Here is a 27,500-nt window from a genome sequence, read left to right as displayed (position 1 = left end):
ATGAAATAGATTAAATGTGTTTCTTGGTTTCAAGGTGTTTTTTATAATATTTATATTCGTGATTACAAACATCGCAGTATGTTGTATTCACCATATTTATAGAATAAAACTTTGCTAAACTAAAATTTTCTTGATGAAAATTTCGTTTAATTGAGAGGTGAATCTGTGCTTAAAACCATTTTATCCTCCAACTTTTTTCACTTAATAAATACAATATTTCAAGATACAAAAGACAAGTTTTAATCAATCTCTTCATTTGTAAAAGATACTGAGGAATATGTCAAGGATGCAAAAGTGAACAAAGATAAATATAACAACGATTGGATAAAAACAATTATGGTGGATATGATGAGTTCTTCAATTTCCTTCAGTGGAAGGGCTTTTAGTATACCTGGTGGAACATCAATTAAAGTATCTCTAACAAAAGTTTCTCCTCTCCTTCTGGTAATATATTCAAAACTAGAAAAAGCAATGAAACAAGAAAGAGTATCAAAAAACAAAAACCTTAAGGATGAAGCTTTCGAAAGAAAAGATAAGACCATCTGTAATATGCAAGGAGAAATTAGTATTTTTTCAACAACCTGAAAGATGTAAATCCTGATGAAATAAAGGATGTTAATGTATCAGGTGAAATGACATTTCGTTCAATAGTAGTTAAGGATGATTTTAAAATTACCTTTAATATAAAAATGTTGTAGTTGAATCTGGTAATGAAAAAAAGTAGAAAGATATCAATGGTAATGTTGTTCTACGAATTAAATACGAGTCAATATTCAACTGAAGATTTTGAAGATTATGAGAGTGATTATGATAGTGACGAAAGTAGTTTTATAGATGATTCCGAAGATGAATTTTAGTTTGAGTAAAGTTTTACTTTACAAATATGCTAGATTTTGAGCCTCTTGAATTCTCTGATTCTCCATTTGACAAATTTGAGAATTGTCCAGCATGTGATAGAGTGGGATTAAACACAGAGTCAATAGCCTATAAACAATGTATATTCTGTGATTATCATCTAACGAATGATAATAAAAAATATAAAAAGGAAAATAATTCTTTTAGATTTACACCAAAAATGAATTACTTGACAAGAATGATTAGAGAAATGATTGTAAAGTATGAGGGTGATAACACACCTTTCCTTACAAGGGAAGAAACTGAACGTATTCGAGAAATGTTCAAAGGATTGTTGTTATATATTATTCACGATTGTCATTTTCAGGGAAATATCAATACAAGATATTGTATAAATAAAATAATGGATTATCATGAAATTAAACCCGAACTTAGGATAAATATAGTTTCTAAAAAAGCCAATAATATATTAAATAACCTGTTTTCCAAATATAGAAATGAATGATTTTTTACCCATTTGGGAAAATAAGATAAAATTTAACAATCATAAAAATTTTCCAAATTCATTAAGATGTCTCATAGTTGGTTCAAGCGGATGTGGAAAAGCCTGCTTACTTTTAAAGATGCTCCTTTTTTTTTTTTTTACTTTTTAGATCCTCCCAACTTTTTAGATTATGATAATTTAATAATTTTCACACAAAGTCAAGTTTTCAACCAGAGTATCAACTACTTTCACAAGGTTTTAATGATGGTCTTCAAAAAGAAGATATAATCGTTTTATGTTAACTTCAAAAAACCGAAATGATTATAACATTGAAGATAAAATACAACTATTTTGTGATACACAGAGATGTAAAAAGAAATCAAAACCAATAACTTGTATTCTTAGTGATAATACGGATGATATACCATCTCCCCAAGATTTGGATAAATCAAAAAAGAACCACGTTATCTTTGATGATTGTGTTAATAAGAGAAACCAAATGGTAACGGACAGCTACTACACAAGAGGGAGACATTCTTCTTGTAATTGTATTTATCTTAGTCAATCATACTTTCAACTTCCTCGTCGTTCCATCAGAAACAATGCTAATACTTTTATTTTATTCAAGTTAAATTCAATCGACATAAACAATTTTTGGAGAGATAATTGTTCTACATTATTTAGTAAAAAGGAATTTGGGGATTATATGCGGCACACGACTGAAAAATTTAAATATATTCTTGTGAAACAAGATGAGATATGAAATGATATTTGCCAATAAATAAATGGATGCAAAAGAAAGAGCAAGAAGATTTAAGGAACATCAAGAGTTGGTTTCAAAAGTTGTAAAACAACAGGAAGACATAAAGAAGAAATGCAGACAGAAACTAATGGGTGAAGAAGCATTTGAAAGAAAACAAGATAAATTTTTTAAACCACCTTTAAAAACTTCCAAAGAAAAAATTATAGATGTTTCCACAGTTCCCACAATAGAATATACTCCTAAAAAACTTCAAATGTAAAAAGATTTCAGTAAAATGATGGAGGAAGAATTAGAACATATAGGAGAATTAGAATATGATGATGAAGGATTATTTCAACAACTGGAAGAGATTAATCACCCCCATGATTATAAGGTGAATTCCTCTGAAAGGTATATTTGGATTATGTGATCATGATAATGTTCGGCATCGTCTTAAAATTAGATTTCAACTACAAAGGAATGATAATGAAAATAGATTACTTTTTGGTGTTGGTAGTGCTTTTGGTGATCAGAATAAATTTGTAATTGATGAAATGAGTTGGTATATGAGTGAATACACTCCTAATCTTAAAACAGAAGACATGTTGAACAGAAGACTTAACTCAAAGAAACCACTCAGTGTATCATACCTTAAAAGATGTCAACACGTTAAACTAAACCAAACCACTTACACGTGGAATTTGGGTGTTCTGGAAGGAAAGCCACGATATCTGTGGATCATTTTTTAAAAACCAGATGGTGATACTGCAACTGAGAAGAATAATGCATTGAGTGATAATGCTAAAGTGAAACAACTTCGTGTTTCTCAAGATGGAACATTTTATCCACGAGATAGATTGGAAATTAATTGGGAAAAAAATGATTTTGCTGAAGCATACAAGTCTTCCCAAAAGGTGTGTGAAAGTAATGGAAAAAGTTTGTATAGAATCTATGCGTTTGACCTGGGTGCTCAAAAGGAAACTATAAAGTCGAATCAAGTGGATACTTCCCTATACATTGAAAGAGTAGAGAGTGAAGAAGTTGATACATATTGTTTGTTTTTGGAAGAAACAGAATGACAGATTATTACAGATAATGGTGTTATGATCAGTCTCATGTAATTTTTTGTTCAATAAATGAGCGGAAAAGTACCAACTGGGGAATATGTTCATCAAATCAATCTTCATAAACTATCATCTTGTGTTCAAAATCAAAAGCCTTGTACGATTAACGTTAATACAATTCAGAGTAAAGGAGCAATAAGAATTGATGTTTTGCTCACAAGAGAACTGGTTAAAATCTTGAACGAGACTCGCTCAGTGAAAATTAAAATGACAAAACCAATGTTGAAAAAAATTCAATAAGAGAGACAAGTGGAGGATTTCTCCCATTTCTAATTCCTTTATTTGCTGGTTTAAGTGCGGTTGGAGCATTGACGGGTGGTATTTCAACAGCAGTGAAATCTGCCAAAGAAAGGAAGGCTCAACTCTGGGCTCAAAAATAATTGGAAAGACAGAGCAAAGAGTTGGAGAAACAATTTACTGGAAGTGGTGTAATTGTAGATTTTGCTGAAAAACTTGAAAGTCTGTCTGATAAAGCGAGATTGTTAGTTGGATATATGCTTTATTCTATTGCACAAGCAGGTGTAAAATTAACGAAAAGGGGTGATGGATTTTATATTTCTAATAAATAAATAAATGAGCATTGATGAGTGGTTTAAAGAATTTGGAAAGAATACAACATCAAATTTACAACTTGTCAAATATTGTAAGCAATTAAAAATTCATAATGTGGTTATTTGTATGAGAGATGAATTAACAAACGTGCCTAAACATACAAAGAATATTATTATGATCTTAGAAGATAATAATGGGAATAGTTCTCATTGGGTTTGTATTTTTAATAGTCAAGACAAATATTATTTTGATCGTTTTGGTCTTCCACCACCTGTTGAAGTCATAAAGTTCTTACAGAATGGTGTTTATCAAACATTTCAAGTCCAAGAAATAAATTCCAAGTGTTGTGGTCAATTATGTCTATATGTGTTATTTCAACTCAACAAAAATAAAGAAAATTATGACATTATTTTTTCTCTAATATAAATGACATGTTTGTAAAGATGGTTCTATCTTTGGTATATCCCGAGAACTGGATATTGATTTATCAAATTGTTACACAAAGGCACAGGCTGAACGACAGAAATATCGGAAAAACAAAAAATATTACAATGAAAAATGCTTATAAATTAAAAAAATTATCCAAGCCCGACTGACGCGAATGACTTGGTGAGATTCAGTGATTTATCACAATATGTATTCTTAAATAAAACGGACATGTATTCCAAAGATACAGAAGTGTTGATTTTATTTCCAGGTCTTACAGAATTCACAGTTCGACTTAAAATAAATTTTTATAAAGAAGGGCATATCATTTGTATGAGAGTAGAACAATGGGGGTATGATATGAATGAATTAGGGTATAATTGGTCATTTTAAATTGACCTAGAAAACCTGGAACAATTAAATCAGTCTCGGAAGGAAGAATATTATCCACTTGGAGCAGAGAATGAGTTTTGTGGAAGAGAATGAGTTAAGAAAGCGTAAGGCTCTTTTAGAAATTCAAAAGAAATTTAATTGGTTTCCTGTTGTAAAGAAAAAAATATTTTGGATACAGGAATATCAAGAAATCCCGATGAATATATGTATGATATTCTATGGGGTGGAAGTGATTCAAGGATAGTAAGGGATGAGGAAGGAGTTGAAGAAGAGAGAGAAGAGGAAAATGAGAAGAGGGAGGAGGAGAGGGAGAAGAGAGAGAAGGCGGAGAGGGAGAAGAGAGAGAAAGAGGAGAGGGAGAAGAGAGAGAAAGAGGAGAGGGAGAAGAGAGAGAAGGAGGAGAGAGAGAAGAGAGAGAAGGAGGAGAGGGAGGAAGGAGATTGAATGAATAAATATGAAAATATGGAAACCGGTGAGATTAAAAAAAAGATTGGGGGTATTACAGAAAATAAATGAATCTCAACGCACCGAGGATAAAAACAAACAATTGACAAGTCGATTTGCAATATTTTCGACAAGACTGTTGACATTGTTTTCAAGGGAAAGATATTGACGTTAATTAAAGTTTTTCATTTTTTTCTTAAATAAATGGAGGAGAGAGTGAAGGCATTTCTAAGGATTCTTTATGTTTCAAAAATTAAGATTCAAATGTGCATGTTGGAAACCAAAAAGGTTTTTGCACTCTGTAGGAATTTTTCTCATAAATAAATGAGTTATTGTCTCAAATGTAAAAAGAAAATTAATCCTAAAAATATCTCGTATTTTAAAAGTAAAAATAACAGGGTGATAAAAAAGGCAGATGTTCAGTGTGTGGTTCAAAAAAAGAGTCAATTTATCTCCAAACACAAATGTGGAGGAGATATACAAAAGTTTTTATCAGGAAGTAAATTTACAACTACTGGAATACCAGGGGAATTACATCTACCAGGGTATTCTTTCTGTGGTCCAGGCACGAACTTGCATAAAAGATTAGATGAGGCAGACAATCCTAAATCCTGGAGTAAACCAATCAATAGAGTTGATGAAGTGTGCATGAGACACGATATTGATTATGGGAATACCACAACGTTGGAAAAAAAAAACATGTCTCTGATAGAGAAATGTTGTATAATTTGTCTCTGATACAAAATCCAACCTTAAGAGAAAAAGTTGATAGGTTCATCGTGAAGAGGATGATCAGTGCTAAATTGAAACTTGGACTTGCAAATTCAAAAAACTTATAGGCACTAATGATGTCATTTAGATTGAAGAGCAATTCGCTGATGAATTACATAAACCAATATTCACAAATTTCAGAGAAGGAAGGTTTATTCCAAGGAAGTTGATTATATCTGGTCTGCTGATTTGATTGAACTCAATAATGATAAGGGGTACAAGTATGCTTTCACCGTTATTGATTTGAGGAGTAGATATGCATGGGTTGTCCCTTTAAAAAACAAAACAGGTAATACTCTTATGTTAACCTTTCAACAGATATTTAATAAAAGTAAGAGAAAACCTACAAAATTGTGGACTGATGAGGGTAGAGAGTTTTACAACAAGACATTTATGAATTTTCTAAAAAAATAACAGTTTTACATTATACAGTACCTTTAATGAAGGAAAAGCCGTTGTTATTGAATGTTTTAATCGTACCTTAAAAGAGAGACTATATAAAAAATTCACACAACTTGTTTCTCAACAATGGTTATCTTTTATTCAGGATATTGTGGATAAGTATAATGACACAATTCACATGTCAACGAATATGAAACCATCAGAAACATTTACAAAATTAAAATATGAAAAAGAGATTAATGTCAAAAAGCCTAAGTTCAAAGTTGGTGATATAGTCAGAATATATAGATGGAAATCTCATTTTGAAAAGCGATTCCAAAGCGGTGGACAAATGAACTTTTTAAAATTGTTGATGTAATAGATACAGTTCCTTGGACTGAAAAGTATATGATTGAGAAGGTTTAGAGATTTTAGGTTCATTTTATTCACAGGAATTACAAAAGACAAAACTAAGCAAATAAAGGAATTAGAAATGGGAGCAATAGGTTGGCGCGTCACTCCCCTCTACTATACACCATTATGGATACTCGAGGACCAAGTCCGAGGTGTATAACAGGGTTAAATTAAAAATATACATATAATGTGTGTCAATGGGGACGTTCTTAGATCTGTGAACCCCAAACATAGAAGCCTCAGCTGAATAGGCAAGGCTTAACTTTTGTTTGTTGGTGTGTGTGCAGTGGGGGACGTTCTTCGATCTGTGAACCCAAAACACAGAATCCTCCACTACATAGTCAAGGCTTAACTTTTGTTTGTTGGTGTGCGTGCATGTGTGCGTGCGTGCGTGCATGCATGCGTGCGTGTGATAATATAACATGAAGCATAGTCAACCCTAACCCTCACATTCAATATCTCAACCCCAACGCAAACCTGCCCTAACCCTCACATTCAAAATCTCAACCCCAAACAAACCCTCGCCCAACACAATATCTTTTTTTTGAATACGTATTTCAACAATATATATTTTTATGTTTTTTTCTCTTCTTCCAATTCTGTCTTTTAAGGCTTTCAGGTTTGATGAAGTAGAAAGGGGGAATAAGAACTTTCCTGCACTTTCTTCCCAGAACTTTCTTGATTTTGCTCTCATCAAGTACCATCCAAGAAAGAACTACATCGATAGGTTGAGATCCCCAAGAGTCTTAGTAGAAACCACATTTCAAGTCTCCAAAATAAACCCAACTTTCCAAGTCTCCAAGGAATAACCACATTCCTGTTGAGTTTCCAAGATATGTATCACATTGTGAGTTATCAAGCCAGAACCCACATTTCAAGTCTCCAAAAATATAACCATCTATCCAAGAATCCAAGGTAGAACCACAGTTTCCAGAAATATTGTGGGTTTCAGTGATAGATCTCACATAGTATAACTGTGGATCATCAAGGAAAACCCCATTATTCCAATTTTTATGGGTTTCATTGATAGATCTCACATCGTCTTACTGTGGATCATCAAGGAAGACTCCATTTTTCCAATTTTTATGGGTTTCAGTAATATATCTCACATAGTATAACTGTGGATCATCAAGGAAATCTCCATTTTTCAAAATGTCTGAAATTTGTGAGTCTCCAAGGTAGGTTCCATATTTAGAACCATCTTGGCAGAACCCTTTTTCTGAGTCTCCAAGGTAGTTATTTAAACCATCAAGGCAGAATTCATTTAATGATTTTTTCAAAATTTGTGAGTCTTCAAGGTAAAACATGTATTCTGGCTCATCAAGGTATAACTTGTTCAGAGGGTATTGTCTTGATAACTCACAATGAGTACTATTGTTGTAAAACTCTTTTTCAGTATTTTCTTGGTCTCCAAGGTATAACTCTTTGGTTGGGTCATCAAGGACAAGCTCGTTCTGTGGGTCTTGGTCGTTCACAAGGTCTTCAACCAAACCGACAATTTCGCCCCAAGTTGTGGCAAAAGCAGTATTTTCATTTTGTATTTCAGATACAATTTCCTGTGAGAGAAAATAATAATGTATGAATTAAGTGATTTAATTATTAAATGATTATATGCTTAAATCAAACTCTGTAAATAGGAAAATAAAATCTTACCTCAAAGGATAAGAGGTTTGAATCCAGTTCATCAACTTGAAGGTTTAGTTCCATACAAGTAGTAGAACTCCAAGGAACTCCAAAGTCATCCCATTCAAGCCCAGAACTGCACTCCATTGTCAGTAAAAGTAAAAAATGTTTAAAATGGAGTCTGGGTTTGAAGCTTTTATAGAGAAAGACTGGTTGCTATGGTTTCCTTTCTCAAAATGGAGAATTCTTTGAAAATTCCCTGGGCAAGCCCAGGCAAGCCTTCTTTGGGAAATTTTTCAAAAACATAACATTCTAGAATTTTCGAGTGAATTATTTGTGAGTCAGAGATTAACTGGAAATGATGTAAGAGTAGGCGGGGCTTAGTAAAACGGGGCGGGGCTTAGGAAAACTGGGCGTGGCTCACGAAATACCTCGTGAAATGTGGGCGGGGCTTAGGGAACGTGGGCGTGGCTTACGGAAATACCTCATGAAAGTGGGCGTGGCTTATGCAAAAAATAATCACGCTCAGGCGGTAGTCAGATGAGAGCATTGAGAGAAGTATATAATTTCATGACACAAAAGGGGTATCTTGAAAAATATAAAGATTCAAATGTTTTGTTTTTCAATATTTTAGATGGGGATTATTGTGCAAAGAAAATTAAACTATTGAAGGAATTTGAGAATGAACAAATCTTTACAGGTTCAATGAGTGAGCTAAACAATGTGCATTGGTTATTTGAAAAAAATTGCTCCAAGGCTAAAAGGGGAGGCTATTAAAATGTCCATTCACTTTCATGTTTTAGATGTTTCAACAGCAGAGAATTCAACAGGTTGGGATAAAAAGGGGGTTTATTTTTATGGAAAAAAAAATGAATCGCTGAGAATGCCCCATTCATTAACATGGGGGAAAGTGAGCCAGAATCAGTATATTCACCCGACTTACACGAATACTCATGAAATAATTGCCTGTCATTGCCTTAGAGGCATGCGGTTTTGCAGAACCACAACAAAATGATAGTGCAGCAACAAGGGTGATGCAAATATGAAGAAAAAAAAAAACAGTTGATGTCGAACTAACCTTGCAAGAACTGAGTTCACATTATTAACAGTGGTTCTAATAAACCTTCCAACAATTATAAAAAAGGAGTCATTTTAAACCTACTTGTGCACATGACCAAAAGAAAACCTCATAGAGATGCACTCGAGAATTTACTGGAACAATGCACACGTACTATTCTCATTGTATAAATGATTGCATGATAGTGATTGCAATCTTCACCTTGCCCATTGCTGAGAGTGTCCACAGTATGTACCCAGATTGGTCAGCAAACTTTTGAAATTCTTCTGACCATGGTTTCTCTCCACAACACAAATCAGAGATGATAAAACGCCCAGTAGGTTTCAGCCATCTCTGCTCACACAGTTAATCAGGATGCTTCAGTTGGAAACATGCCTTTACAAGTCAAACAAAATGATAGCAAAACAATGCTCAACACATTCACAAACATGTTAAAGGCTAAGACAGAAAAAAGTTGCTATTTAGCTGTTAAAAAAAAAACATTAACTTTTGTTATTATTCCCATATTTATGTGGGGTGTTGTGAATGTTACCATGACCTTGACGAGTTTGGACAAAAAGTCTGCACCACTTTCTCAAGGAAATGGTTGAGCTGCTGAACATGAGTAGACTGTGGCAGGAACTTGGAATATAGCCTGGGTGTTGGTGAAAGCTCTTCCACTCAGCGAAAGCTCAAAGCACACTGTAGGATCTTGATCATCCACAAATTAATGCCTGGAGATAGGTCCTTAACTTAATGTCACTCCTATATATGGCATGCTCATTGAGACACACCTTACCTGTGAAGCATCAATATGATAGTTATGGTTCCCAAAAGGAGGCAACAAATGTTTTGCCTTGGTGTCAGTGGTGTCCTGCTTTTGAAGAACAAGCTTAAATTTTTTTAATTGGGCTTGGCTGTGATTCAAACCTGGGAGCTCTCTTACCCGAAGCAAGAATCATACCCCTAAGGCATACACCCAAATCCAAAAATCCAAAACCATTGGGACCATATTCTGTACAGAGCATTGGTGCTACTGAAGCAGTCTCCTGGGCTATTGCACACAATCCTGGACAGGTCGGCACTCCAACTGAGGAAACCAGATGGCTCAATCATCCCAGCAATCTGGTACTCATTTTGCCGATCTCGAGAAGATGACATGGCCGAGACCAAGAGTTTCCAACCCCAGGGTAGTGAGCCAAACTTTGGTCGTATAGGCCTTCTGATGGGTTGCCGATGACCCTGAGTCCGCAAATTGAAAAACTGTATATTTTCAATGCCATCAAGAAGAAATGTAAAGGACCACCAGGAGAGGCAAAAATAATGAAAAACGGCTGCATTGCGATATTTCCGTTAGTGCTGTATTGCAACACATAATGGCTGTATTTAAAAAATTGTTACGAATTTGGAAGCTTACTGCACTCAACATTAAGGTCCTTATAGAACAGTTATATCGGAAAGTACATGCTTCTAATTTGGGTCCCATCCCTCGTCAAATGGGATTTAAATGTTCATGTGCTGTGGAGTTATTTTGATAGTTAGGATTTTTACATCAATAACAACAACTTTTTAAACGACGACACCTGCCATCGCTGCCTTCCACCATCCTCCACCAGCACCATTGCACGCGTGTGTGTCAGCACATACGTGGGTGGAGTTCACGAGGACCTGACGTCTCTCTCGCCCAATCCGGGGGGTGCGAGTGAGATTGCCGTCAGTCGGCCAATGACTGCAGCCCACGCAGGACAATGTTACTCTCCTTGTATGAAGGGCGGTCCGCCGCGATGGCCGCCAGCCCCCGCCCCCGGTCCAATCAGCGGACTTGGAGCCCCTTTCGGCTAATCACGGGGGCGACGAGTGAATCACTCGACACAACCATCCAATCAGGAGGCGAGTGGCCAGGAGAAGAAGCCCCTCCCACCTGAGGAGAAAGTGTGATTGTCTGGACCAGCGTTGGAGAGAGACAGTGTGCTCATGGCAGGAGCGATGGCCAGTTCAATTGTTCGGGGCATTCTGGCTGGAACGAGAAGGTCTCGTCACCTAGTCGCCTGGTCGCCTTGTGAGCCTCGCCGCCTGATCATCTCATCTTGCCTGCTGGCGTTCTGTCCGATCCACCTTCGTGCCAGCTGGCGTCCATCATTGCATCATGTTGCGGGTTCGAGTCCCGCCAAACCGGATCATCGAAAACCGCACGAGGCGCAGAGGTGCAAGACAGGTTCTCCCCTTCGGCTCACCTTCCCTCCCAAGCTGAAGGGCCGAATAAAGGCCGCGGCCATCACTTATTTTGGGTATTTGTGTGTGCGTGTGTGTGTCTGTGGGCCAGTCTTCAAGTAGAATTGTAAGAGTGCCTTGTACATTCTTGCATTTCTTTTCGTAGGTTTAACTCTGCTCCTTGTATGTTCCCTCCACCCTATTTTAAATAAATATCCATTTTGTTGAATGTTTCAGCTCGTTTTTGTGTTTCCTTCATTGGTTTAGCATGGTGCATGTTGAGAAATAGCGAGGGTAAGTTGTGCATTTGGAATGACGGGAGCTCGGTAACCATCCGCTCAGGTTACGCACGGGTTGAGCATGGTAACGGCTCGTCCCATTTGAGCTCCGTCGAGGGTGTGAATTGCTCGGTGGCTTGCCACGTGGGCCTCTATGTATTTAGAAGTTTGGCGAATAACCCTGTCCCACGCGGTTGAATTATTGACGATTCACGGTCCTGTAAAGGACCCGTACCTTCGGAGTTATCGGAAAGGTACGATCTCGATTCCGGGTGTTCGGTGGAGCCGACTCGACTGCGCCATCTAGTGGTCATGCTCACCACCGATACCCGGCCCACAACAATATCGCCGCTTAATCTTTCAGCGATATATCGTATTTAAATGTTGGCAGATTGACAACTTCTCACAAATCCTGGTTTTTGAGGGGGTCGGATTAATGTCGAAAGCATTTTCTCTGACAATTGTTGTTGTCGGTTCCGGTAACATTTGGGTAGCGAGGCGAATGCGATTTCAAATTTTTAGTCGTGGACAAAAAAGTTTGGGAACCACTGGCTCAATCATCAAGCCGTATTTATAAATTACTGTTTGAACATTAATGTTCACTTTTTTATCACCTACATTTATAATCTGTGGCAGATCTATTGCAATGACCTTTATCATTATATTATGACTGCTATCAAAAAAAGAAAGTTCATTTTCACTTATGGATGCTGTTTCATTGGGAAATAATACGTTTGTTTTTCATTACGATGCAGTATTGCAATTGTGACCAATTGGCTAATATAACGAGATGGCTAGACCGGGAACTATCAGTGATCTTTGATCGCAGCCCTCCAGTTTAAAATTGAGATTGGAATCAAAACCAGGCAAAACCTCAAAACTTCATTATCACCTCCATTCATTCAAACCCTCTTCTTTCAAAAGCACGTGTATCTTCTCGAGTTTGTCATTTGCCCCAATTCTACACCAACTGAGAATCTGTCTCCTTTTCACCGGCAACTGCTTTGCTCGTGATGTTGTACCTACATGCATTCTTGTCCTATTACAAACACTTTCTACTGACACTTCTTGACTATTCTTCCAACTCTTATTCTTCCATGTGTTAACAATTGTATAAAAAAGTGATTTATTCGAAGTTCCCATTTGTTGTTTCATGTATGAAATTTTATTTTTTCTTGAGTTAATTTAAATTTGAAGAATAACAGTAACAGCAAGGAGATGCAAAGAACAAATTAAAAATTTTTTTTTATTTTTTTGCAACAAACAAAGCTGGGTCACCAAGCAATTTTGATACTCACATGGAATTTCTGGAAAAGTGAAAACTTGTCCATTGTATACAGGATTGAATCCTTGGAATACACCACATCAAAGGTGTTTTCAGGAAATTCACGCATTGTTGCATCACAGAGCTCAAATTGGACCTAAGTATAAAAAGGACACCGTTCCTCGTTACCGTTTAATCACACGTCACAAACTGCTTCTCATTCAGATGTGGCAGAGTTATGCTTTAGGATTATAAAGTGGTTAAAGTCTCCAAATAATCACTAAGTAAAGGGACTGGACATCATGAGAAACTGATCTGATCATATGCCCAAATTAATTGTCATGTGTGAAGGAAGAATTAACTGAATAATTCACTCAAACTTTTAAAAAAGAAGCAAACTGATTTTCAGAGTTGTCACCAAATCACCAGCAACACCAAATAAAAAAATAATTAAAAATATTTTCAAACCAGAAAATTGATGCTTTCTTGGCAGCTGAAATTTTTGGGGGTAAACTTCATTGGACGGCAGTAATCCCCTGTGTCCACATTTCCTGAATTCCAATTTGGTTTCAGGTCACCAAGGGTGAAGCCAATTTACACGAGATTGTGATACAATTCTCATGTTGTGATATTGCAGCAACAAGGACAGGAAAGGTGTGGCAACATTTTATTTAATGTGCCACATTGTTCTGCAATTTTTATGCAATGAAAATTTTGGCATATACAAGTTTCAAATAAAAAGGATTCTTCACAACCCCTTAATAAAATAAAAGAAGCTGTTGGTTTGATGGCTGATCATACATTTGGAATGTCAGAACGTTAAATCTCGAAATAATTGCACCAGTTCCTGTTTTGCTGATATCACAGAGGAAAGTTACTATAGGAATGGAAGGTGAGCATTGGCCACGTGAATTATTCACAAGTTTACATCAACACGACACGTGTAAGAACATGGAAGAATGAGGAAGGAAATATGGAAGGGTTTTCTCACTTTCTGGGCATCCGGCCGGTGCACAGAGTCATCTCTGCTCAATATGGCTACTCACTGCTATTACAAAGTAGTGGTTTTGATCAAAGTACAGTTTAATACCATTTTAGCTTCAAAGCATATTCTTGTTTTATCCAGATATATCAATTCATCATAATATTCCTACAATGTACATGAATCTTTGTTGGGATCCCAACTATATAATTTAACAGTTGCTCAAACATGCCAATCAATCATAGGTTTCAAAAGACAAAGTAAAACTCAAGATGAGTGTAAAGTACTTAAAGCGCAACAGAGGCATGATGTTTCAGAAAAAATAAATTGATAGACAAACAGCAATAATAATACTGTACTTAAACAATCGTTTTGCCTTTGAGATATCACATACTCATTATCTTTGCAGAATTTATGACAAATATCTTCACTTATTAAATCTAATAATGAAATCTATTTTGAATAATGCATTGTTTTCATTCAAAGTTTCATACTATCAACTATTAACGGATGAGGTGTGTGTGTGTGTGTGTGTGTGTGTGTGTGTGTGTGTGTGTGTGTGTGTGTGTGTGTGTGTGTGTGTGTGTGTGTGTGTGTGTGTGTGTGTGTGTGTGTGTGTGTGTGTGTGTGATGCTTTTTGTGGAGTTCTGCTGGATCTTTCTGGTGTGGAGTGTTAAAGACCGAAATGATCATCACGATCTCCTGAGTTGATTAGGCTAATTAACAACAAAGAACCCGGAAGAATTCCCATGTTTTAAATGCACCCCATGTTAAGTTGTTTCAGGCAGCTCTTCATTGGCCCTTCAGCGGCATGGCGTTCTATTTACAAAATAAATCACAAAAAGAATGATAACATTGTGAGAAAGCACATATTAATAAATACTCATCATATGACCAACAATTAAAAGAAAAAGAGCAATCAATGATTGCAGACCCTCACCAGGACTTGGTTAGTGTGGTGTTTGTGCACTGGTGTGTTACGTAATTAATGAGACTTTATTAGAACTGCTGCTTCATAACAGTTGGCAGTGATAACCGGGAAGCAAGACGTCCTGCTATGATGCAACGTCGCTTTGAGTGGACAACTGACCTTGACCCATGACATTTATTATTATTATATTCAAATGAATATAGAATGGAATTAAAATAAATTCAATTCAGATCAAATGGAAGATCAAATAGCTACAGCCCTGCATTGAAGGAGCCCAAACAAGCAAAAAGAAAAGTTGAAGTCATCAGGAGGAACCTGGACAGGGTTCACATGTCAGCTGTGACTCCTCCACCCTCAAACCCACCCAGGCACAGCCAAGTGAGCCTTATGAAAAAAAAAATCAAAAAGAACCCAAATCAAAACAATAAATAATTCTGGCTGCAAGACCATGTGTCTGATCAAGTCAAAATTTAAAACCTGTGTTTCCCATCAATACTAAATCATAATTGTGAAGTTTCACGTCGATTGATTAAGCAGTTCCAGAGAAAACATGATTTAATATCTTTCTTCAATCCAATACGGCTTCCAAACCATGTGACCGATCAATTATTCCTTCATAAACTTCAACAGCCAAAGCTTGGGGAACATTTCTGTGATATTTCTCCTCAATTTGTCCAGCTGTTCTGGAGAATGTTTAATTTTTTATCTGCCATTTTATGTGCCATTTTAATGTTTTAGGATAAATTCAATATGGCTGCCAAACCATGTGACCGATGATGTCATGTCTATGATCCTTTTGTTCCTCATGGATAGTTGGTCATGCTTGTAAAGTTTCACCTCGATCTGTTTGGCCACTTCAGAGAAGATTTTTGAAGGGGTTTTTTCTCAAAACAAAATGGCTGCCAAATTACGTGACTGATAATGGCATCAAAAAATTTCTGTGGACCATTTTATTCCGACATGACCCTCAAAAATTTTCATGCTGATCAATGTTGTTCTTCATATGCAATTATGATGTCATAACGAAGGCACCTATGACATCATGAAAAAAAATCACCATTATTCCCCATGAGGAGTACTTGCTGCGTGCCAAGTTTAAATTTTTTCCTTGGTGCGGTTTTAGAGATAGAGGTCCAAAGTTTTTTTCCCCATTTTTCCAACATTGCTGCCACACCACGTGACCTATGATGTCATATTTATCAATAAAACATTCCACAGAGTGGCCACAAAGTCCCTATGCACACAGTTAGAATTTAGTTAGAATTTATCTGCATGCTTCCCTCCATTCTCTGCATAAATTTGAATTTTTCTCCATGTTATTCTGGACATCTTCCATGTTGAGGGTTGGAGGTCATAAAAGCAGGCCCTGACAACTGTTTTGAGGTCTTCAACTGTTGCAGGATAACTGAAGATAGCTGATTTTTATCAGGATAGTTGAAGATGGCAGGATATTTGATTCTTGACATCAAAACAACTGTCAGGGGCTGCTTTTATGACCTCCAACCCTCAACATGGAAGATGTGCAGAAGAACTAGGAGAAAAATTCATATTTGCATGGAGAATGAAGGGAAGCATACAGATATTTTCCAACTAAATTATAACCACGCATCTGGACTTTGTGGCCACTCTGTACATGAGTAGTCACTCATATGGTGAACATTTCGTCCTAATCTGAGAAGCGGTTGCAGAGAAAAACACTAAAGTTCTGTGTGGACAATCAAACAGACAAACAGACAAACAAAGAAATGAAAAATCACACAGAGTGATACTTGGGGAAATGGAGCAGCACTCGGTAGCACACATCTCACCGCCAGGCTGAACAGTTTACATTTTATTTCCCACGAATCGGTCGGATCTAAATCCGGACTTGAACTAAAATCGAATCGGCTTGTTCTTGTCAACGAACCAACTCTTCCACGTCATTTGGTCACAAGTCATCCACAACTTTTGGAGATATCATGCTGTACATAGCTTTTGGCCCCATCTCCCCATGGTGAAGAATCACTTAAAAAAAATTTCTCCTCTCTGGATCCGGATCTTCACCAAATTCGAATCAATTAGTCCTTTTTACACACCCAACCTGTCCACAAAGTTTCATCTGAATCCGTCTTCAACGTTTTGAGATATCATGCAATATCGTATTTAGCCCCATCACTCAATGGTGAAGAATCAGTTAAAAATGAAATAATTCTCATATCTAGATCTGGAATTGGATCTTCACCAAAATTTAATCCCTTCATCCTTGTCACACATCTAACCTGTTCACAAAGTTTCATGTGAATCAATCAATAATGGGTTCACGAGCGCCAGCCAGAGTGACCACTATATTCGTTATGTCTGTGTCTGTCTGTTTGTCTGTCCAAAGCATAACTCCGTGGATGTCCAGAGCATATAACTGAGCATAACTCAAGATCCGATCTTGATGAAACTTGGTTATGTGTTCGACATAAATGTCGAGTTGTGTTTTTCTGAATGAGGGCATGCTATGCCCATTGTGGGCGGAGCTACGCCCCAAAAATAGCCATTTTTAGGGGGTAGTCGGATTAAAAATCTATATTCTCCAAGGGAATTGACTGAATGGAATGGTTTCTTCGGTATTTCAATAGCAAACTGAATTATCTATAACTTGTTGTTGTCCGATTTTTCATTTTCGTCCCAAGGTCAAGGTCACAAGGTCAAAAACTTAGAACATTCCGAATTTTGACATAAAAATCATACGACTGTCCAAACTTTGAGAGCAAGGATGACAATATTTTTTATGCATAATCTTGAGGTAATTCCCCACCCAAAGTCTGGAAACCATTTTGCTCTATCTCGATCACCTTGCCTGTGGCGCCCCCTTCAAGTTTGTTTTTACACTGATTTCATCAAAGTATGGATAATCCGAGGAGTGCGAAATGCCATATAGCCTATATGACGTTATATTGTTCCTGGAATGTTCCTGAGGAATTTTTGCACCAAAGGTCATAATCCTTGACCTTTGACTTTTAAAGGCCACAAAGGTCAAATTTTCAAAGTTGTGGGAATCGAACTGGGTTTTTGACCTTCTACGATGAACTAACTCCAATAAGCTATCGCACCTATCCTGTTTCCTTATTTTAATGTCCACAACATTGTTTTGTGACATTTAAAGGTAATGCAAAGGACAAATTTTGAAAGTTGTTGAACGAAACCGGGTTTTCGACATTTTGCAGCTAATAACCTGTCACCCGTACCACATCATGTTGATAATTTTTATAACTTGGTCAAACATGATCACATTGTCTCATCCTTCACTTCTGAAACAATCTACATCGTCAAATACCGCTCGCTAACCATTGTCGTCTTCAGACTTGTCTTTTGAGATATTGGGCTATATGTCATTTTTGGCACTATCTCTCAATGGTGAAGAATCACTTTAAAAATCCTCAGATCCGGATCCGGATTCGGATCTTCACCAAAATTAAGCGTTGCTGTCCTTTATCAGTAAACTACACAAACCAAAAAAATTCAGAACGATTGTTTGAAAACTGTCCAAAAATCGTGTGACAAACAGACAGACAAACAAACGTGGCAAAAAAAAAATTTCACCATGTAACAAACAGACCCAAATGCAATACACTCTCCTCGGGCGAGGGTAATAATCGTGGTATAATTTGGCAGTAATAATAACGGAATTAACGTGTAATCCCTGCCCTGGCCCAAACACATCTGGGCTTAGTGAAAAGGCAAACTAATGCTCCAGCAATACAGCATGCAGGCATGCTGCAAGGCCGTGAAGACCAATGAGCAATATATATATATATATATATATATATATATATATATATATATATATATATATATATATATATATATATATATATATATATATATATATATATATATATATATATTGGAACAAGTGTACAGTATGTGATTATGTAGGTATGTATATCCACTCTTCATCCATTGATTGGACAGCTGACCTGACGTCACCCACAATTGTAATCTGAAATACTGAACAGTACCCAGAGAACCCAAAAGACCCAAACGACCCTGAGGACCAAACGACCTAAAAGACAGAGAAGACAGACCCAAAAGACCCTTAAGACCGCGAATATCTAAAATACACAAAAGACTGAAAAGATCCCGAAGACCTTTAAAGACCTAAAATAACCTGAAGACCCAGAAGACCCAGAATACCTCGAAGACCCTTAAAGATGCTGAAGACTCAAAATACCCCAAAAGACCCACAAGACGCAAAGACCCCAAGGATCCAAAAGACCCCGAGGATCCAAAAGACCCAAAAGACCACGAGGACCCCAAAGGACTCAGAAGACACAAAAGACCCCAAGGACCCAAAATACCAAGAGGACGCAAAAGCTCTCGAGGACCTAAAATACTTTGGGGATCCAAATGACCCGAGGACACAAAAGACCCAGAAACACCAAAATAACGAGAGGACACAAAATACCTGGAGGACCCAAATGGCCCAACGGGACTATCTGGGACCCATGGAAATTCTACCTCTCTCCTTTCCTTCACCGTACGTCCATCTGTCTGTTCCCAGGTACCGCAAAAAAGGCTGAACCGATCGCAACCATTTTTAGGCGTGTGTAATCCAGGGACCCCTTGGAGTAAAATAGGCATAAATATAATAGCATGACCCCCTTGACGGCTCCCGTAGGGAGCGGGTGCTTCTAGTAATGTAAAATGTGACCAGAGGTCCATAACCCACCCCCAAACACACACAAACACACAATACCAAGTCCTCAACCCCCTCCCAACTCTGTCCTCTCTCTGCTCCCCCCCATCCACCACATACCCTCCCACTCCCGCTTTCTTCATACCCTCAAATCCACCACATGTGCTCCCCTCCCCCTTTTTTCATACCCTGAAACTCCCTCCCAACCTAATGCCTTCAACTTGCCCCTCCACTCTCAAAAGACTCAATCCCAACTCTGTTGCCTCTCTGCCCTCCCTCCCCAAGACAACTCTGTGACCCCTCCCCCTTTCTTATTCAAGTCCTCAACTGCCCCAAACCCCAAGTAATCAATCCCCATTCCAACCTCAAGTTCTCAATCCCCTCCCTCCCCCCGCTCCCCAACGTCTCAATCTCCCTCTTCTAACTGCGTGCACCCTCACCCCAAACTCTCTTTCCTCCTCTCCCCACCTCTTCCTGTTCTTGACAACATTACCCAAAGATACACAAGGAACTTTGATGCATGAGAAGGCCATTTGGCCAATCATGCCTGCGTCGTTCATGTTCGCGTTTGTCAAGAACAATGTTAAAAGTAAATAAAGATGGAACGTTAAATTCACAATCACTCCCTCGACAGCTGTGTACCGATTCCAACCCTTCCAGACTTGCTACATAGGATAAGCATGACCCCAAATCATGTTTTTATCTTTGCTGGTGTTCTTGGGGGGGTGGAGGGGGAGAGAGGAGGGATGCAATGCTTTATGCACAAAAATTAATGGATTATTTATTTATTTATATTTTCATACACAGCTGTCACTTAACTGCACACCGTCGAAATAAAGGTACACGTCAGAAGAACGTGTTGCATGCTTGGAACAAGATCGCCCGGAGAGTGGGTACTCTGCTAGCTGGTTCAACGGACCAATGGACCCACGAGTATAATCAAACAAAGCAAAGATTATTGCACACACAAGACATAATGTATTAAAAATGCATTCCTAGTTGTGCAAACAAACTGATAATACGAAGATATCGCTGAGTATAGATATGTGTAATAAAGCCGAGTCTGTAATTTTGAATAGAAGAGAAGATTGGATTTACCTTTGGGACATTTTCTTCAATCAATCTCTTCTGTGCGATCTCAAAGGCATCAAGGCACAGGTCAATGCCAAGAACTTCAACCCCAAACGTCTGAAATAAAATCAAGAAATGTTTCCTTATCCATTTCAAAAGAAAAAATCCCCGGTGACGTCACTCGCACACCGAACCTGCATGGCTTGCCGTGCCCAAGCGTATCGTCCCGTGGACCCACTCCGAGCATTCTGCGAACAGAACACCTGGCATGCAGCACGTGATGCCCTGCACACGCGCCCACATGTGAACCAATCCGTTCCAAATTCGTACAACACTCGCCTACATTTTAACCGTCCGCGCGGTCTTCTTGTCCCAAACGCAGAGCGTTTCCACACCGGATTCCCTCCACGTAGACGAGCGCACGGGGGCCATTTGCAAAATGCCGAACGGGCCTCATACTCGGCATCTCGCGGGACCGGTACAGTTTACCAAAATAACTCTACGCGGCCTATGAGGCGCGCCATTCAAGTCTCCCATCTGGATCGGTCCGTCGTCCATTTCCAGAGATGCACTGTCACTCACACCATTCACACACCTTGCCACGCACTCCGGGACAATCACATTGGGGATTCGTGTTACTACAAGGGGTCCCGAGGTCTCTACCCCCCCCCCATATCCGCATGGACCCATTCGTACCATGCACCCGCTCGACCTCTCATGGCCCGACCGGACTCACCTGGTCGCGATCTGCTTCGAGGGAGCTTACCATCTCCCTCTGTTCCTGATGGAGGTTAATCCGATGCTAACATTGGGTCTCAACACATTCCACCAGCCCGACCCCATTGTCCCCTCCTATCTCAACCTGTGTGTACTCGTCTTTAGTTTCGTACAATTCACCCTCTATCTCTTCTATCTCCCGTGTCACTGAAAATTTTTCCGTCGTCCCCTCGTGTTTATTAGTTTCAGTCTCCCATCAATTATCGTGGCGTCGCTCGTCATCCCGACCTTACCCGTCTCCATTGCGGTCTGAACACCTTCAACACCCCCCCTCGACTCGGTCATCTCCCCACATACAGTGCCGATCTCCTCCACCATTTTGCCCTTTACCTCCTCGAGACTCACCTGCAGGCTCAACCCCATGCTCTGCATCTCACCCCGCTGTGTTCGCATATTTGCATCCATTTGGCTTCCCATCGCTTGCATGTTCACATCCATTTTATTTTCCATTTCCTTCATATTTTGTGCATTCGCATCCATTTTCCTTTCCATGTTGGCCAGTATTGCCACCAACTGGCTCATGTCAAGTGAATTCGGCGCAGCCGATCCACCATGATGGTATGCAGAACCGGGGGAAATCGAGGGGGGGGGACTTTGACGGAGGTGGTGGGGGGGGGGTGTCATATGCCGCCCCTGCCACTCCTAATACCCCTCCTGGGTTTGGCTGCGGGGAAAGTTCTTGCATGGGGGTGTCCAGGGCCACTGGTTCCTCCAAACTCACACCTAAACCTGCCTAACCCAGCTCATCTTGGCGCATCATGGTGCGCCATGGACAGACTTCTCAGAATCGCCACGATCCTCCTGTCTGCCGTCCTATCGTCTCTCACAACCACCCTGCAGTCGCCACGATCACCGGTCTGCCGAAAACCTGCTCCTCACAACCATTCTACTCCTCTTTTGGTGGGAGGGGCCTCTTCTCCTCGCCACTCGCCTCCTGATTGGCCGGGGTGGTTGTCAGACGACTCGTGACCGCCCCCCGATTGGCTGGGACGCACGTGTGGTGCTCGCCCTTGGCTCATTGGGCAGAGGAAAACATTCCATGCCCTTTTTTTGGAGAGGAGCTTCGAGCCGAAGTGAGGGAAGCTCCGCCCATGCCCTCAGCCAAAAACATGTGGGCAATGGCGACTGGGTGGTGTGAGGGACGGTGGTGCTGATGCTGTTGTTGTAGTAGTTGTTGCGATTGTAAAAGATGAGGATGTAATAAACCTGACTATAAAATAACTCGTAGCACACATGTAATTTGCATTGGATAAAGGAAGGATTCTAACTACAAATACGTACTTATCAAAATAACTGAACCCCGGAGACTCTGGCTGCTTCTGTGCACAATGTTTCCAAATCCGTAACAATATATTCGGAGTACTTCTACACTGTCTTCTTTTGTGAATATTGCATTTATTTTGCCGCACCCATGGTTTCCTTGCTTTACCCTGTCGTACATCTTGTGAATAAACCCCGATTGTGCCACATAACTTTCCTGACTTTGTTTAAACAAATGTGCCTGTTATCAATGAACCCAGCTCGTTTTTGTCTTTTCCTCCATTGGTCCATCATGGTCCGTACCTCAGCATAGCTGGGAATTTATCCACCTAAATCTGCTTATTGGCCAGTGCATACCTAGCAGTTCCGCTTGGCTGCAGCTGATATGGTAATTAACGCAAGTACGCATCAAGGGTGCGATTCCCCAATAAGGTGACCACATGTTCCGAGATAAATGGTTGTCAGACAGATGACACTGGGTCATGTGGTCAAACTATTGGCATCCGTGGTCGATTAGCGACCTCCCGCGACACAAACTTATTCATGTGCGACAGCCTGTGATTGCCGGTGAGTCTGGGGAGGAAGAAGGGACAACCCCTCCCCCCGCCTCCCACTCGTTCCCCCATGACCCCAGGCCATGACAGTATCCGTGTGTGTGTGTGTGTGTGTGTGTGTGTGTGTGTGTGTGTGTGTGTGTGTGTGTGTGTGTGTCGTTGAAGAAGAAAGGCGGAGTCATCAGGAGGAACCTGGATAGGATTCAGATTTCAGGTGCTACTCCACGATCCTCAAAGCCATCCAGGCACAGCTAAGAGAGCCTTACAGAAATAATTCTGCAAGAATTAACTTCTCCTTAGCAAGATAGATAACGAAAGAGATGAATAGAGGGGAAAAGAGACGAAATAGATGACAACGCAAGAATTAGATTGAATAAAGAAAATTGTGAAAAAGTAGAAAGTGTGAACGGAACAAGGAACAAAAATGTTGGGAAAAACGCGGACAGATAGATTTCAGCAGTTACTCCATACGCTCAAATGCAGCAACATGTACAAGCTACCAGTGGTTCATCAACAGTAAGCTCAGTCTACACAGCATCAGGATATGGTACAAGCAAAATTAAACGGATTTGGTAAAAACAAAATAAACCCACCCCAATCATTAAAAATGTATGGATTTCAGAATGTGAAATGAAGTCCTCACAGGGCGGCTCAAAGTATCCCCCTTGATTTTGGTAAGTGGTCATGATTCATGGACCAAGTTGTGACGGTTTTTGTTCTCAAAGTTTTGTGCCAAGGGCTCCCTGCAGTATTGCCACTGAGCCCAAGACAGCTTCCAACTGCAGTTCGTTTTTGGTAATATTCCCAGGAATGGTTTTTAATATCTCTGTGAGGTTCTTCGTCATCATTCCCAGAGCTCCAACTATCACTGGTACAACTTTGGCATTCTTCAGCTTCCAGGATATTTTCACTTCATTATTGAGGTCTTGGTATTTGATCATTTTCTTGATTCTTGCATCGTTTATTCCAAAATCACTGCTATTAAAACCTCAAAAATAGTAATGCCTTCTCTTTTTTTGTTCCACAGTAAGATATCTGGTCGCAACGCTTTGTTTTCGATGTTCAAGCCCGATGGGGTCATTAGGTCGTACGTAAGCAGTAGGTACTTCCATGTTTCCAGTGAGTACTTTTGGTTCATGTTCCTACAAATTATCTGGAACTGGGAGATGAAAGTTTTTGCAGATGTGACAGCAGATTACTTTACAAATTGTGTTGTGTCATTCTGTGCACAGCTGTTGTGACATGAGTATTTTTTTTTGTGTGTTCGCTCATGAAGCATAACATATCCTTCTCTCTGCTAACGCTTTGTGTGTGCATGTGATTCCGGTTCCGGTTCCGGTTCCGGTTCCTGAGCGACGGTGGCAGTTTCTCTTCACGGTCTCTGCCAACTTTCTCAAAGGTAAGTTTTCCAGTCATTTTTTCACGTTTTTACTGTCATGTTGTTATCTCTGTGTTTACTGTGTGTTACTAATTTAGTTCTGCGTCAAAACTTGCGCTCATTGTTGATTTAATTGTCTATTCATATTGGGTTTCCTTGAGGCTTACACTTCTTCCCGATTGTGTGCATGATTGTGTGTATTGTATTTTCTCTTTATTACCATCAGTTTTAATTTTCTCCACTTTTCCCTCCACTCTTCTTCCATCCCTCTCAACTATATCTTCTATTTCATGTATTAAAATATAAAAGAAATACCACAAAAATACCTTTTCCCTCACATTATACCCCACGTAATGACGTGACTTCCTGTACCCACTCTGCTTCCTTCTTCTTCTGCTGATCTACCATCTTCTACTTTTGCTAAACCACATTCACCATGCACTATTAATTTTTTTTCTTCAAACTTTTCTTTACCTAATCGTCTCTAATCTTTAAAAAAAAATATACATATATATATATATATATATATATATATATATATATATATATATATATATATATATATATATATATATATATATATCGATTATTTTAACCTCTCACATTACACCCTCCCTTGCACCTAAAACCTCCCCTCCATCTTCCTGAATAGTGTGGACCTCAAACATCCGGGGCCTTCACTCAAACCTGAGAGATCTTTCCATACAGGTTGCCACTCACAATGCAGACATAATCTGCTTAACAAAAACTTTCCTCCTTCAAGACATCTCTGACTCCATAGTATCTCTCCCTGGTTACTCCCTCCTCTGGTATGACAGACCTGATCCTCGACCCGGCGGCAGAGTTGCTCTCTTCATCAAAGACACTTTTCCTCACTCACCATGCACTGCCATCTCTCCCCCACACTAACAAGAATACCTCTGGCCATGACTTCCCCTTCACTCCCACCTATTGTATAAAAGTGTGTTGTACCGTTCACCAAACAGTGATGACTCTACTTGTCATCATGCCAGTTGGCTGGGTGTGGGTACCTCTCTCACCTCCCATGGCACTTCAGTAAAAGCCTTCTGCGACTCATTGGGACTGACACAATCTGTCAACTACCCGACCTGGATCTCAACCAACATTACTCCATCTCTTCTGGATCTGATTCTGAACAATTTCCATGAAAATATCTGCTCTTCTTCCTCCCTCCAATTGGTTCATCTGGCCACATGCTTGTCAAAGTAGACATCTCTGGATGTAATTAGAGAACCAGCTCAGCGCCGTCGAGTCTGGCAATTCATTCAGGCCGACTGGCAAGGACCTCAAGCAGCCATCAAACTTCGAGACTGATCTCCCATCTCTACTTCCACCGACATCAAAACATACTGGGAATTCTTTCAAAGAAACTTGCTCTCTCTCCCTCTCTCTTGCACAGATTTATCCCAGCTCGTCTTCGGTTGTCCCACCCTTCCTCCCACCCTTGGTTCACTGAGGATTCTGGCGAGGCAGTTGTCCTGAAACAACTTGCCTTCACCTCATGGGAGGTTATTCCTACAGAAGGCAATCTCGGTTCCTTCCACAAAGCTCAGAACCAGTGTGTATCCACCCTCAGGAGAGACAGAAAACAACATCTTTCAAATCTCAACTCTGAACTCTCAAACCTGTCTCCCTCCTCCAAATCCTGGTGGTGTCGAGTTAAGTCTGGATCTGGTGTATGTTCCCCCTCCATCCCCTCACTTACCTCAAATGTCCACACAGCTGACACTGCACATGAAAAGGCTGAATGTCCAAAATCCACATTTGCTTCCAAATCTTGTGTCCCAAACCCATCACTTTCTGTACCCACCTTACCCAGTCACACCCAGCTGTTCCTGGAATCTGTGTCCTTTTCTCCTGACAAGGTGGAGAGCTTTCTGTCAAACATCAACTCAGAATCTGTAACAGGTCCAGATGACATCTGCACTAACATGTCCAAAAAACCTGCTTTGCTGCTCTTGCTCACCCTCTCTCTGTTCAAGTCACCCTCTCATTTGCTAAAGGTCATCTGCCATTGACTTCAAAATCAGGAAAAATTACAGGTCTGCATAAAAAGGTGCAAAAATGGAATTGATCATCCTTTCCAGAATTAAATCCTGCCTCTCCTCCAATGGCTTGATTTCTGATCATCAATTTAGATTCAGACCAGGTCACTCTACCCTGAATATGCTGCTTCTGCTCTCCCAGCAATGGATGGAGATCCTCAATGCCAGACTTTAAATCAGAGCCATCTCCCTCGACATATTGCGTGCTTTGATACGGTCTGGCACCTTGCCCTGCTCACCAAGCTCTCTTCCTATGGTATCCAAGGCCATCTCCACTCATGGCTCACACACTTCCTCTCCTGTCACAGCCAAAATGTGGCCCTTCATGGAGTTCCCTGATCCCCTCTTCTTGTCTTGGATGGAGTTCCTCAAGGCAGTGTTCTGGACCCTGTTCATTTTATGGTTTTCATCAATGGTCTCTCCGACTCTGAAAAATCCACTTTATCCATTTGCTGATGACCCCACCCTCTGCCATACCATCTGTCTTCCTTCAAATCGGCAAGCAGCAGCCTTTTCACTCTCTGCAGATCTGGACAAAATCACAAGCTGGTCCAACACGTGGAACATGACTTTCAATCCTGACAAACCTCACACTCTCACAATGTTTCTCCAAAAGGGTCATCCTTCCATTCAAGCTTCTGGGTCTCACGATCTGGCATGATCTTTCCTGGAAAGCCACATTTCCAAGATGGCCTCCAAAGCCTGCCGCCGACTGGGCAATCTCCATCATGCAAAGTCCTTCCTTGGGAAACCAGAGCTCCTGACCATGTACAAAGTTTTGTCCTCAGCCTGATGG

At 39.7% G+C, this 27,500-nt stretch overlaps 1 protein-coding gene across 2 annotated transcripts in view; it reads right to left on the bottom strand.

Annotated features, from left to right (window-relative positions):
* Nucleotides 1-9,431: 9,431 nt before the first annotated feature.
* The window catches only part of LOC147007473 (uncharacterized), a 52,195-nt gene continuing 34,126 nt past the window's right edge, over nucleotides 9,432-27,500 (bottom strand). Inside the window, exons 7-9 of one of the 2 annotated variants that reach the window (XM_085867063.1) lie at nucleotides 20,697-20,786; nucleotides 13,054-13,176; nucleotides 9,432-9,620 (exon numbers count right to left, since the gene is read on the bottom strand). In XM_085867063.1, coding sequence (XP_085723189.1) covers nucleotides 9,447-9,620; nucleotides 13,054-13,176; nucleotides 20,697-20,786 — 387 coding nt within the window. In that variant the 3' untranslated portion in view covers nucleotides 9,432-9,446. The remainder of the gene's footprint in view (nucleotides 9,621-13,053; nucleotides 13,177-20,696; nucleotides 20,787-27,500) is intronic. The other variant, XM_085867064.1, reaches the window with a different exon arrangement.

The sequence above is a fragment of the Eptatretus burgeri genome, unplaced genomic scaffold (genome assembly GCF_056783735.1).
Source record: "Eptatretus burgeri isolate ZD-2024b unplaced genomic scaffold, Ebu_testis_v1 Ebu_testis_scaffold_150, whole genome shotgun sequence".
Taxonomy (NCBI): Eukaryota; Metazoa; Chordata; class Myxini; order Myxiniformes; family Myxinidae; genus Eptatretus; species Eptatretus burgeri.
This window is presented reverse-complemented; position numbering and strand designations above follow the sequence as displayed.